Source organism: Chiloscyllium punctatum, chromosome 33 (assembly GCF_047496795.1).
Source record: "Chiloscyllium punctatum isolate Juve2018m chromosome 33, sChiPun1.3, whole genome shotgun sequence".
Taxonomy (NCBI): domain Eukaryota; kingdom Metazoa; phylum Chordata; class Chondrichthyes; order Orectolobiformes; family Hemiscylliidae; genus Chiloscyllium; species Chiloscyllium punctatum.
The window spans coordinates 21,328,738-21,341,367 of NC_092771.1; the positions used below are offsets into that span (position 1 = coordinate 21,328,738).

The 12,630-nt window shown below is 46.6% G+C and overlaps 1 protein-coding gene across 5 annotated transcripts in view; it reads right to left on the reverse strand.

Moving 5' to 3' along the window:
• LOC140458478 (talin-2) overlaps positions 1-12,630 on the reverse strand; it is a 327,438-nt gene that overhangs the window by 86,960 nt on the left and 227,848 nt on the right. For all 5 annotated transcript variants that reach the window (XM_072553130.1, XM_072553131.1, XM_072553133.1 and 2 more), the window contains 7 exons: positions 10,570-10,709; positions 8,617-8,710; positions 6,016-6,105; positions 5,777-5,899; positions 4,086-4,229; positions 3,829-3,990; positions 1,833-1,973 (listed from right to left, as the gene is read on the reverse strand). In XM_072553130.1, the coding sequence (XP_072409231.1) occupies positions 1,833-1,973; positions 3,829-3,990; positions 4,086-4,229; positions 5,777-5,899; positions 6,016-6,105; positions 8,617-8,710; positions 10,570-10,709 (894 nt within the window). The remainder of the gene's footprint in view (positions 1-1,832; positions 1,974-3,828; positions 3,991-4,085; positions 4,230-5,776; positions 5,900-6,015; positions 6,106-8,616; positions 8,711-10,569; positions 10,710-12,630) is intronic.

The following is a 12,630-nucleotide window of genomic DNA, read 5'->3' on the forward strand; positions in this document are numbered from 1 at the left end:
AGACAACTTCGGCACAAAGCAGTCAACCCAACGTTGCAATGTACGATGAAACGCTGATGAAGGAAGGACATGACATAGTGGCCGTAACAGACACAGGAAGGACAGAACCAGTAAGAAAAGCAAAATATTGCAGAAACTGGAAATCTAATGCTGGAGAAACTCAGCAGGTCTGGCAGCAACTGGGGAGAGAGAAACAAGTTAATGTTTCAAGTCAGATATGACTCAAAGAAGACGTGAAGGGCAAGTTTGTTTTATACAGAGAGTGTCTGGAACGCATTGCCAGGGGTGATGGTGGCGGCAGATTTGATAGGGGCATTTAAGGGACTTTTAGATGAGCAAATGAACCTGCAAAGGAAGGGGAGATTTAGACCAAGGCACAAGTGAGGACCAAGGGCAGGCAGAAGACATTATTTCATTTTGCACCATGTTCGGCACAACATGTGGGCCCCAGATGCTGCCAGACTCTGCTGAGTTTCTCCAGTGTTCCTGTGCTCTACTGCTCTATCTATGTTTTATGATTCTTCTTCAGAATTGCCGGAAGAGTCATATCAGAGTCGAAATATTACAGAAGGAGGATTGCTGGTATCATCCATTCACATATCAGGGGTCACTGGATAGAAATGGGGAGCTGGACCCATGGTCATTGCCCCTCACTAATGCCCAGGGCAGGCTGCCTCTCTCCCCTGCTCCCCTCCGTGGGATCAGAACTGATCAAAATCTGGGCCATTCCAGATCAATCATAGCTGATCATCGAAAGTTAGTCACAGAGTCATCAGCACGAGCATCTGAGAAACTGCCTTCCAATTTCTTTGTTGCGAAACATGCCGTGACCCACACAATGCGCTCTCTCTCATAGAAACCATTCGCTGTCAATAGCCATTAGCCCACAGATACATAACATTTCTCCTTTCTCATCCTGTAATGTGTCTGTGCTTTACATCTGGGACCAGGGTTGAAGAGTCATTAATGTTTTACAGCTTGCAACTGGCCCTATTTGCAGTGTTGTAAATTACCAACATTAGCCTTATTCTGTAGAGACCAAATTATTCTTTTATTGGTCTGGGCCTTGTAATGCTACTCTGCACAGTCTGACCCGGCAGGAGACGAGTGCCTCGGGGTCAACACTTTTCAGAGCGCTCTGCATTGAGTTTTTTTTTTAATAAACTAATGCTTCGTGTGAGTGACACAGGTCAAAGCTTTCACAGGCAGAGTCACAGCCAAACTGAAATTAGGACGTATCTTCAATAATCAATAACTGTACCCTGAAAGGATTACTTGTTTTTCAAATCTTTTGATGAAGGAGTAATGACAGAAGCTCACTCCAGTGAGGGTTTGAAGGTACAAGCCCACATCCCTAGCAAAGCCACTAGGGAATTTAAATTTAGTTAATTAAGTAAATCTGGAGTAAAAAGCCCATCTAAACAACAGTGGTCACAACATTCCTGGAGTTGTAATGAATCCATATGTTTCACTAATAACTCCAAGCTCTTTGAAATAGCTGAGGAAGCCATTAACCACCTCAGCTCAAGGGCAGCTAGAGGACGGGTGTAAAGTGCTGGCTTTCTCCAGGATCTAGGCTGTTTTTTCTCTCATTCTTTCACGGGATGTGGGCATCGCAGGCCCAGGAGGGACAGGTGACTTTGGGCCTACTATCCCCCAAGCTTTCCAATGCCGGGGGCTCTCCACGCCTCTGTTGCAGACTCTTGGATGAAGACTGGTCGCTAGAGTTGGTCAAGGGTGACATCATCACCTGACGACGAGGATGACGAACCTGAACAACCTGGACTCAGCACTTCCTGCCTTCCCACCAGCACACGCTTGAGACGAATTACCTCAGCTCCGATCTGGGCCGGGATGCTGACAAACTCAGGGTTGGAGGCAAACGCCGTCAGGTTTTCCACAGCCTCGATTAAAGGGGAAGTGGCTAACCTGCACTTGTCTCGATTCTCTTCGGAGAAGTCACCATCAAGAGCCTGAGAACCAAAGAACAGAAGGAGTGAGCAAAAACAGATACACGCATGCACAACACACACACACACAAGCACACATACAGACAGACAGAATAAGGATAGAGCAACCAGAGATGCTTCATGGAGCACATTGTTCATAATGAATAACAGTCAAATGCATTGAGTACAAGATGTTGGCATATCTATCATAATATGATTGGGTCAAAGCATCAGCTGAGGGGCAGGGTGGCACGACCTGAAGCCATTGTTTCAAGCTGGAGAAGGTTTTACTCATAATGGGCTCCTCTTGGTGGGAGAGACTCATCAAAGAACAACTCTGGTGTATCCATTCCAAACGCATACGGGTGACACCCATGTTCTGTACAAGAGTGACCCCCACATCCTGTTACAGGAGTGAGACCCATCCTGTTACAGGGGTGACCCCACATCCCGTTTCAGGGGTGAGACCCACATCCTGTTACAGGGGTGAGACCCACATCCTGTTACAGGGGTGAGACCCACATCCTGTTACAGGGGTGACACCTACATCCTGTTTCAGAGGTGACCCCACATCCTGTTACAAGGGTGACCCCACATCCTGTTTCAGGGTGAGCCCCATGAAATCGAAGAGAAAATAATATGTGCAATGCTGTGGCTTTAAGAAGTGTGTTTTCTCCTGATATCTGTTCGAGAGAGATTGGGGGACAGGTGCCAAGGTGCCTATGAGAAGATAAACAACTTGTGAAGCCTTGGGTTCTACAAGTTGGAACAATAGAAGCAGCTGGCTGGGTGTGGTTAAGCTTCCACCAATAGAACTAGAGATTTTAGGTTTAGCTTTCAGCAGTTGCTGTTGGTGTCTTGGAGAGATAGAAGGTATTTCTTTGCCCTCTTGGTTACAGCTGAAAGCTGGGGGCTCACTACTGTAGTTACAGGTGAGACAATCTGATTTCCGGAATTTGCCTTTTGTCAAATATCTTGGACAGTGAGGAAAATTGTCAGAAATTGCAGCAGGATTTTGATCACCTCGGGAAATAGCAAATAGAGTTTAATATAGGTAAGTGTGAGCTCTTGTATTTTGGAAAGTCAAATCAAGGTAGGGGTTTCACAGTACATGGTAGGGCCTTAAGGAGCATAGAGGAACAGAGGGATCTTGGTGCTAAGGTGGACAGTTCTCTGAAAGTAGAGTCACAGGTAGACAGGGCAGTGAAGAAGGCTTTTGGCACACTGGCCTTCATCAGTCAGGGCACTGAGTATAGAAGTTGGGAAGTTATGTTGCAGTTGTACAAGACATTGGTGAGACTGCACTTGGCATATTGTGTTCAGTTTTGGTCACCTAGGAAGGTTATATTAAGGATGTTGCCAGGACTCAATCGTTCGAGTTATAGGGAGAGGTTGGACAAGCTAGGACTTTTTATCTTTAGAGCATAGGAGACTGAGGGGGGCAAGTTTTACAGAAGTGTATAAGATCATGAGTAACATAGATAGGGTCAGTGCACTCAGTCTTTTTCCCGGGATTGGGGAATCGAGGACTAGACGACATTAGTTTAAAGTTAGAGGGGAAAGAATAAGAGGGAACCTGAGGGGCAACCTTTTTACACAGAGGGTGGTATGCATATGGAATGAGCTGCCAGTGGAAGTGCTTGAGGTGGGTGCATTAACAACCTTTGAAAGGCATTTGGAAAAATATATGGATAGGAAAGGTTTAGAAGGAATTGGGCCAAGTGCAGGGAAATGGAGTTAGCGTGGATGGCAAGGACCAGCTTAGGCCGAAGGGCCTGTCGCTGTGCTGTAGGACTCTATGAACCAGAACAATGGCGTAAACAGTGGACGAGTCAGCTCCCCAATGGGGACACACACGACAGCAGTCACACACGGTTACCTTGATGGTCTTCACTAGGTTGGCAGTGCTATTGGCAACTTCCTTGGCCGACTGGACAAAGTGTCGCTTGGCAACCGGGTTGGCGGTTTTGGAGGAGGCGATCCGGCAGGCGTTGCACAATGCCGAAGTGTGTTTGGCGACGATGGTAGCAGCAGACAGCACCTGCACGATGAGAGTTACGCATTACCACGGACGCCGAACCCAAACAGGAGCAGCAACTGACCTTTCGCCAACATTGCTGTGCCCCGCCTTTTTACCTGTGATGGACTACTTGCTGGATCTACCAGATTCTGACACGCCATCTGGATCGCCTGATTGGCCCGAGCAAACTGGATGGGATCTACTAGCCCCTGGTGCCCAGCTTGACTGTTGGGATCAGATATCCCAACCAGGTAACCAGCCTGCATGAAGAGAGATGTAATAAAACTCAGTAAAGAGTTGGATTGACAATGTGTTGGTATCCCAACCCATCCTCACAGCTAACTTTGAGTGCAACGGAGTTCTTAAGCATCGACAATTTAAAACAAAGACCTGCAGATGGGGCATGGGGTGGCATGGTGGCTCAGTGGTTAGCACGGTTTCCTCAGCGCCAGCGACCTGGGTTCGATTCCCACCTCAGGCGACTGTCTGTGTGGAGTTTGCACATTTCCCCCCCGTGTCTGCGTGGGCTTCCTCCGGGTGCTCCGGTTTCCTCCCACATTTCAAAGATGTGCAGGTCAGGTGAATTGGCCATGCTAAATTGCCCGTAGTGACAGGTGCATTAGTTAGGGGTAAATATAGGCTAGGGGAATGGGTCTGGATGGGTTACTCTTCGGAGGGTCGGTTTGGACTTGTTGGGCCGAAGGGCCTGTTTCCACACTGTAGGGAATCTAGTCAAAAGATGCTAGAAATCAGAAACAAAGACAGAAAATTGCTGGAGAAACTCAGCAGGCCTGGCACCAACTGTGGATAGAAAGCAAACTCTGCTTTCTCTCCACAGGTACTGCCAGACCTGTCAGGTTTCTCCAGTAGTTTCTGTTTCCATTGAGCCTTGAGTTGCTGTCAGACAGTTTGAGTTTTACTTTTTGGGATGTGATGAGGTCAGCTCTCATATCTTACGTTACTCGCATGGATTGAGGATGAAACACAAACCTGGCTGTGCCATGCTCCCCTTTGCACAATGCTGGCCAATTGCTGCCTCACAGACCTGCCGACCTGGATTCGATTCCAGCCTCGGGAGTTTGCACTTTCTCCCCAGGTCTACATGGATTTCCTCCCATCGTCCGAAGATATGCAAGTTGGGTGCATTGGCCGTGCAAAATGCTGGAATTGGTTCAGGTGCTGAGCTGAATGGGATATTCTATGGAGGATTAGCACAGATCCGATGGGCCAAATGGCCTCTTTCTGCACTGCAGTGATTCTAAGATTCTCACCCATCATATGTAGTTTGCTGGGGTAGTGAATAGTGGAAGACAGTAAATGGCTCGATACAGCTTTAGTAAAATATACCAAACAATGCTGGGCAGGTTTCATCACTCCAAAAACAGATTTGATGATTCTGCGACTTTGCTGTCTATTCCATGCTTCGCTTTCAATGATGGAATCGACCCTAGTTTCGATTTCAGCCTCGGGCGACTGGAGTTTGTACATTCTCCCCGTGTCTGTGTGGGTTTCCTCTGGTTTCCTCCCGCAGTCCAAAGATGTGCAGGTTAGGGTGAACTGGCCATGCTAAATTGCCCATAGTGTTCAGGGATGTGTAGGTTAGGTGCATTAGTCAGAGGTAAATGTCAAGGATTAGGGTAGGGGAATGGGTCTGGGTGGGTTACTCTTTGGAGGGTCGGTATGGATTTGTTGGGCTGAAGGGCCTGTTTCCACACTGTAGGGATTTTATTCTATGAAAGCTCCTCTCTCAGAGGGGGAGTCATGCTCATTTCAAGCTGCGACGGTGAGTTGGGAGACCGATGCCCACCTGAGCCGCTGCCTCTGTCAGACCACACAGTGCCTTGGAAGCGATGCCAACAGATTCCCCAAACGCCGGAAGGTCGCCAGTCTTGGCTTTCTGAGAGATCCCAGTCATAGCCTCTCCGAGGACCTGAACAGCCAGAGAGAACGGGAAAAGGGGAACTAATGGAAAAGTGCCAGGAGAGATGGTGCAGAGTGTCACAAACCAAGTTTTCCCAAATCGCTCCCGAGGGAGCCTTGACCTACCTTGGAATTCTCCATCACACTCTCAATGCAGTCAAAGTAGGAGAGGTCACTGACAGGGTCATTGGGATTTTCCAGCATGCCTTTGACAGTCTGCAAACATTTCCAAAATTACAAGTTAGTGAATCTGCACCACGATTTTACCAGCCAATGCCGGAGCTAACTAGCGAACTAACTAACTGGCTGACTTTTAGAAACTTCAGGCATGTCCCTCTACACAAAAAAAAATCCTTCACATAATTCATCTCAGTTTCCTTTCCAGGTGACTGGAAAATGAGAGGCTTCACTGACACCCAACAGTGAAATTGTCTCATGTCGCACCTACAGAAGTGTGCAGAATCTAACATGTCCTACACCCTGTGTGTACATGGAGCTGCAGTGGAGCTTATCTCAAATAATAGAACAATACAGCACTGAAAGAGGTCGTTCAGACCATCACATCAGCGCTGTCTCTTTTAAAGAGCTAGCCAATTATAATTCCCTTTTGAGTGCTTATCCCAAACTCTTTGGACTTATTATGGCAACTGCTTCTCCTGCTCTTAAAGGCACTACATTTCAGATTTGCTCACAAAATAACTTCATCTCATTTTGACCTGGTTCTTTCACCAAATCACCGTGTATCTGTGTCCACTGGTTATAGAGTCTTCTGCCACTGGAAATGCTTTCCATTTATTTACTCTGCCCAGAATCTTTCACAATCCTGACCAATTCAAAGTTAAAAATCACACAACACCAGGTTATAGTCCAACAGGTTTAATTGGAAGCACACTAGCTTTTGGAGCAATGCTCCTTCATCAGACAATCACTTGATGAAGGAGCATCGCTCCGAACGCTAGTGTGCTTCCAATTCAACCTGTTGGATTATAACCTGGTGTTGTGTGATTTTTAACTTTGTACACCCCAGTCCAACACTGGCATCTCCAAATCTTGACCAATTCAAACTCTGTTAAGGCTCTTCCTCCTGGGAGAACAATCTCCGTTCCAGAACCTCAGCCCTGGTATTATGCTGCAAAATCTCTTCTCATCTAAAGGACTTAGCACCCTTGTTAAAATCGTACTCCAGCTGGCATCTAACCTGTGATTTCTCAAGAGTTCGCATCACCTCCTTCCTTCTGTACTCAATGCCTTTGCTTTTTTAAAAGTATCCTTTCAGTGGATGCTAGGAGCAAAGCCCATCTTCAATTATCCTTGAACAGAGTGAGGCCATTTCAGAGGGTAGTTTATGAGAGGACAGAGGTTTAAGGAGAGATTTAAGAAGGACCTGAAAGGTAACTTTTTCATGCACAGACTGGTGTGTATATGGGACAGGCTGCCAGAGGAAGTGGTGGAGTCTGGTACAATTACAACATTTAAAAGAGATCTGGATGGGTCGATGAACAGGAAGGGTTTTAAAGTGATATAGACCAAGTGCTGGCAAATGGGACTACGACAGATTGGGATAGAAACATAGGGGATAGGAGCAGGAGGAGGCTATTCAGCCCTTCGAGCCTGCTCCTCCATTCATAGCTGATCGTCCAACTCAATAGCCTAATCCTGCTCTCCCCCCATAACTTTTGATCCCATTCATCCCAAGTGCTACATCTAGCTGCCTCTTGAATATATTCAATATTTGAAGATCAACTGCTTGCTGTGGTAATACATTCCACAGGCTCACCACCAGACATCTGGTCGGTGTGGATGAGTTGGGCTGAAGGGTCTGTTTCCATGCTGGATGACTCCAAGCACAATGCTGTGGTTCTGGGGTCATACGTAGGCCAGACCGGCTAAGTATGGCAGACTGCCGTCGCTAAAGGTGAACTAGATGGACTTTTACAACAAGCAATGACAGCTGTCACGGTCACAATGACCGGGATTAACACGTTTTTTTCATGGTTCAGACTGAATGAAGGAACTGAAATTCCACCAACTGCTGAGGTAGTATCTGAGGCCTCGCAGCAACAATCTGGATCTCTGGATTGTGAACCCAGAGACCGTCACCCCACCGAGCTTCTACTGCCCAGAGAGCTATCCATTGAGGGTTCACTGACACAACTGTGGGGACTTTGATAAAAACCCAACATTTAATTCCCTGCACTGTACATTCAATTCAGTTAGCTGCTGGGATTTAGCATCAAAAAGTGTAGTGATGGAAAATCACAGCTGGTCAGGCAGCATCCGAGGAGCAGGAGAGTCAACATTTCGAGCATAAGCCCTTCATCAGGGTCCTGATGAAGAGCTTATGCTCAAAACATCAATTCCGCTGTTTCTCAGATGCTGCCTAACCAGCTGTGCTTTTCCATCACTACACCTTTTGACTCTGATTTCCAGCATCTGCAGTCTTCACATTCCCCCTCTGGGATTTAGCTGCCAGTTGAGTTGACCATGTAAAATCCATCTCATTCTTGGCTGCGAAATCTTAAGCCATTTTATGGATCCAAATCTCAGCACTATCTTCCAAGTTATGAAATTTATACGTTATTCGTGCCACGGTGAAATAGTTCACCCCGTCCGACCTGTTCTCTTGGTAAGATTACTCGATGGAGGAGCAGGTTGTGAAATGGATTCACATCCACGATGTGAAAAAGCTGGGTGGATGGGGTGTCGGAGTTTGGTTTCAGCCAGTACCTCGAGTTCTCGGAGAGCGTTGTCACATTCCTTCTGGCCGGGAGCCTGCTGGGTGCAGAGTGTAATCAGCTGGTTGATGCTCTCGGTAACAGCCCTGGAAGATATCAGACACACCACCTGTTAAAATTAACACTTCAACACCTCTTCAACCAGGCTCGCTTTACTAACTTTGACACAAGACGGGCTCGCACCTTTCGGGACAACCCAAAGTTATTCACGCCCTCAGTCATGTACTCCTCATGGGCGTCCTGTTGCCAATCCTGGAAACCTGGCAGCACATTTGCACAGCGCACTCCCACAAGAATAATCTGACAAAGGCAACATTAGACAATAGCCAGCTACACCCCCCCCGACACTGTCCGTCATGCCCACTGAATGATTGACAGATCAATCTTGGTCAAGACTCAAGGGAGAACCGCTGCCCACCTCCCTTCATCCTTCTTCTAATTCGTGGCCAGTCTTGCGGACCCTTGGCTTAATGTCTCCTCTGAAAGAGTGACAGAATCATTACAGTGCAGGCAGAGACCACTCTGCCTATTGGGTCTGCTCCAGCTCTATTATCTACTGCTGAATTCCTGCCTTTACCCCCATAGCCTGCACACCATTGATGTCCAAAAAAAAAACCAGCCAATTCCCTTTTCAATTGAACCTGCCTCCACCACATTTCCAGACAGTGCCTTCCACACCCTAATTACCGTATATACTCATGTATAGGTCAACCCTTTTTTTTGGCAAAAAACCTTTTACCGTCCATATATCTCATGTATTAGTCTACTCTACTATATCACATTAAATCACATACATTCATTTACACCAGTAGCTTTACTCATTACTCTCTGTTTACGATATCACACTTCGATTCATTTATTCCTAACTCTAACTTACAGCACTTGGTTTACTACAGCACGTTTTGAGTCATTCATTCAGACCAGTACTAAGTCTATCAGTACTTATCACAATTTATTCACTATACATCCAAACGTTAATATCGTTAAAATGTTAATCATTTTAATTGTGCCATTATATCTGAATAAAAGTGACGTGTATTAGCTACATACCGGTATATCTTTAATTCTTTGGCAAGTGTGTTAATGTTGTTGAGGTTCATAACGTGAGGGAGTAAGTGGGAGGGAAAGGGAAGAGTTTGGTGGGAAAGTTCCAGATGCTTACACATTCAGAATTTAAGAAATGTTTCATTTTAAGTGTGCCATTATACCAGGCCATGACGATGTTGAACAATGTGATTTTGCAGGATTTCAATGAATCTTTGACATGTTCAATTTTTGTACCGGCCTCTTGCTTTTATCCGGTAGTTAACTTGACCGTAATTCATGGTGTTTTTCTCCCTTACCCAGGATTAGTTGTGCGATCAAATCAACGTTTACTAATAATACGGTATTTTGAGTATGCAGCGTGAGTTGCAGCTCCTCAAAACTTGTGCCCGTGTATTAGTCGACCCCCTAATTTCAGCTATAAAAAAAGTCTTCAAAATTTGACCTATACACGAGTATATATGGTACTCGCTGAATGAAAAAGGCTTTCTCTCACATCAGCGTTGCTTTGTTTACACGTTACTTCATATATACTTCCTTTTCTCTTGGATAAGCAGAAACAGTGTCATCTTATCCATTCTGTCTAGACCATAATTCTGAAAACGTGCATCAGATCTCCTTTGGCCTTCTTCTCATCAGGGAGAGCACTCCCAACGTCTTCAATCTATCCTCACCAATAAAATGTCCTCATGCCCAGAACCATTCCAGTAAGCCAATGTCTCCGTTTTTGGTGCAGGGCTCCCACCGTCTGGATTTTGTGCTCAGCTGATTAGAGTGAGGCTTATACCCATGACCGACTGACTCAGAGGCGAGTGCGCTACCCACTGAGCCACAGCTGACCGGGGTGGGGTGAGGAGGCTCAAACCCTGGCCAATATAAAGTGAAGCACAATGGTCCTTACCGGGCAGCTGCTGCCAGGAGATTCTTTGCATTGGGTGCAGCAGAATCAACAGACAGCGACTTGGCGGCAAGGAGCAGTTTGCTGGAAGCCATGGAGATATTCTTCAAGTTACCAATGACCTGGATCTGACCCTCCTTTGTCTGTGGGGGAAAAAAAACAAGTAAAACACTTAATGGCTCACGTTGTTGTTCCGAACAGGCAGGCTGCCCCTCTCAATTGTCTTCTGTTCCACCCCACACACAATACTGGGCTGTGTCAAAGGAAGCAGCCTTCAAAATGAAAGAAAGGGGGAAGCGATGGCAGAGTGGCATTATCATATTAATCGAGAGGCCCGGGTTCGAATCCCACCATGGCAGATGGCGGATTCTGAATTCAATACAAATCTGGAATTAAGAGTCTAATGATGACCATGAATTCATTGACGATTGTTGGGAAAAACCCATCTAGTTCACTCATGTCCTTTAGGGAAGGAAACCGTCATCTTTACCATTAGTTCTGGCCTGTGTGTGACACCAGACCCACAGCAATGTGGTCGACTCTTAACTGCCCTCTGGGCAATTAGGAATGGGCAATAAACATGGACAGTGCAGAAAGAGACCACTCTTCCCATTGGGTCTGCTCCAGCTCTATTATTTCCTGTCAACCTCCTGCCTTGTGCTCCATTGCCAGTGATACCCTTGTCCCGTGAATGAATAAACAAAAAAACACTGGGGGGGCAGCTGACATGGTGAAATTTTCCACATTCACATGGAGATTTTAGAAGGGGGAGGTGAGGTGAGGTGAGGTGGTGTTGGGGAGGCTCAGCCTCTGACATCTCCAGGTGCTGGAGAGAACTTGAGCAAGCCCAGACAAATGGGGATAGCCAAATCTCCTGTGCCTAAAGTTGGCGTTTTATCTGCTCGGGCACCTGTGATGAGCTATGAAGAATGCAATCGCAAAAAGGAAAACGTTCCCCTTGGAAATTTCTCCTGCTTTTAGACTCGATTTCACACTCTGCCATATCTCCCTGCTGGGTGTTCGAAAAGGCCATCCAATCAATCACACTCTTTCCCGGCGTCCTTAAGTAATGACCCAAATCCCTGTTGGAAGTTATTATGGAATTACTTCCATTATCTCCGCGGCCTCTGCATTCCTGGCCACAACAGCTCACTGTCTGAAGTAAATCTCTCCCTCCCACCAGCTTCTCCCCAGATAGCTGCAGTCTGCCCGTCGCTGCACAAGGGGGATCAATGGAAGCTCATGATGCAGAATCAGACAGTGGGTGGGGGAGGGGTTGGGTCAGGGGCCAATGTACGTCCATCTGCTCAGAATCACAGGGCGCAGGGATTTGGACATAGTTCTGGAATCCACATTATAGGAAGGATGTTGCAGGGCAATGGTGGTATAGTGGTGAGCATAGCTGCCTTCCAAGCAGTTGAGCTGGGTTTGATTCCTGGCCATCACACTGTTGCTGTTTTAAACCGACATTGAAAGGAAATCACCCCCACGATAAAATCAGAACTTGAATGTTTTGTTCTGTGGTAGAACGGATCTATCAGATAGGAAGGATGTGAATGCACTGGAGATGGTGCAGAGGAGGTTTACCAGGAAGTTGCCTGGGCTGGAGAGTCTCAGTCATGAAGAGGGATTGGACAGACTGGGATTGTTTTCCTCGGAGCAGAGGGGATTGAGAGGGGACATGACTGAGATGTATAAAATTATGAGGGGTAGGCAGGAAGAAACTTTTCTCCCAATGGAGGGAGCAATGAGCAGGGGCATTGATTTAAGGAAAGGGGCAGGAGGAAACGTGAGGAAAATGTTTTCCCCCAGAGGGTGGTGGGAATCTGGAACTGACTGCCTGTTCGGGTGGGAGAGGCAGAGATCCTCATCACATTGAAGATACTTGCGATACCAAGGCTAATGGACCAAATGCTGAAAAATGGGATTAGAACAGTGAGGTGGTTGTTTCTGACCGATGCAGAATCGACGGGCTGAAGGGCCTTTTCCTATGCTATATTACTCAATGGGGGCAAGTGAGAGATAGGTTTTCTCTTTAATGTGAACTCCAAATACCACAATCTT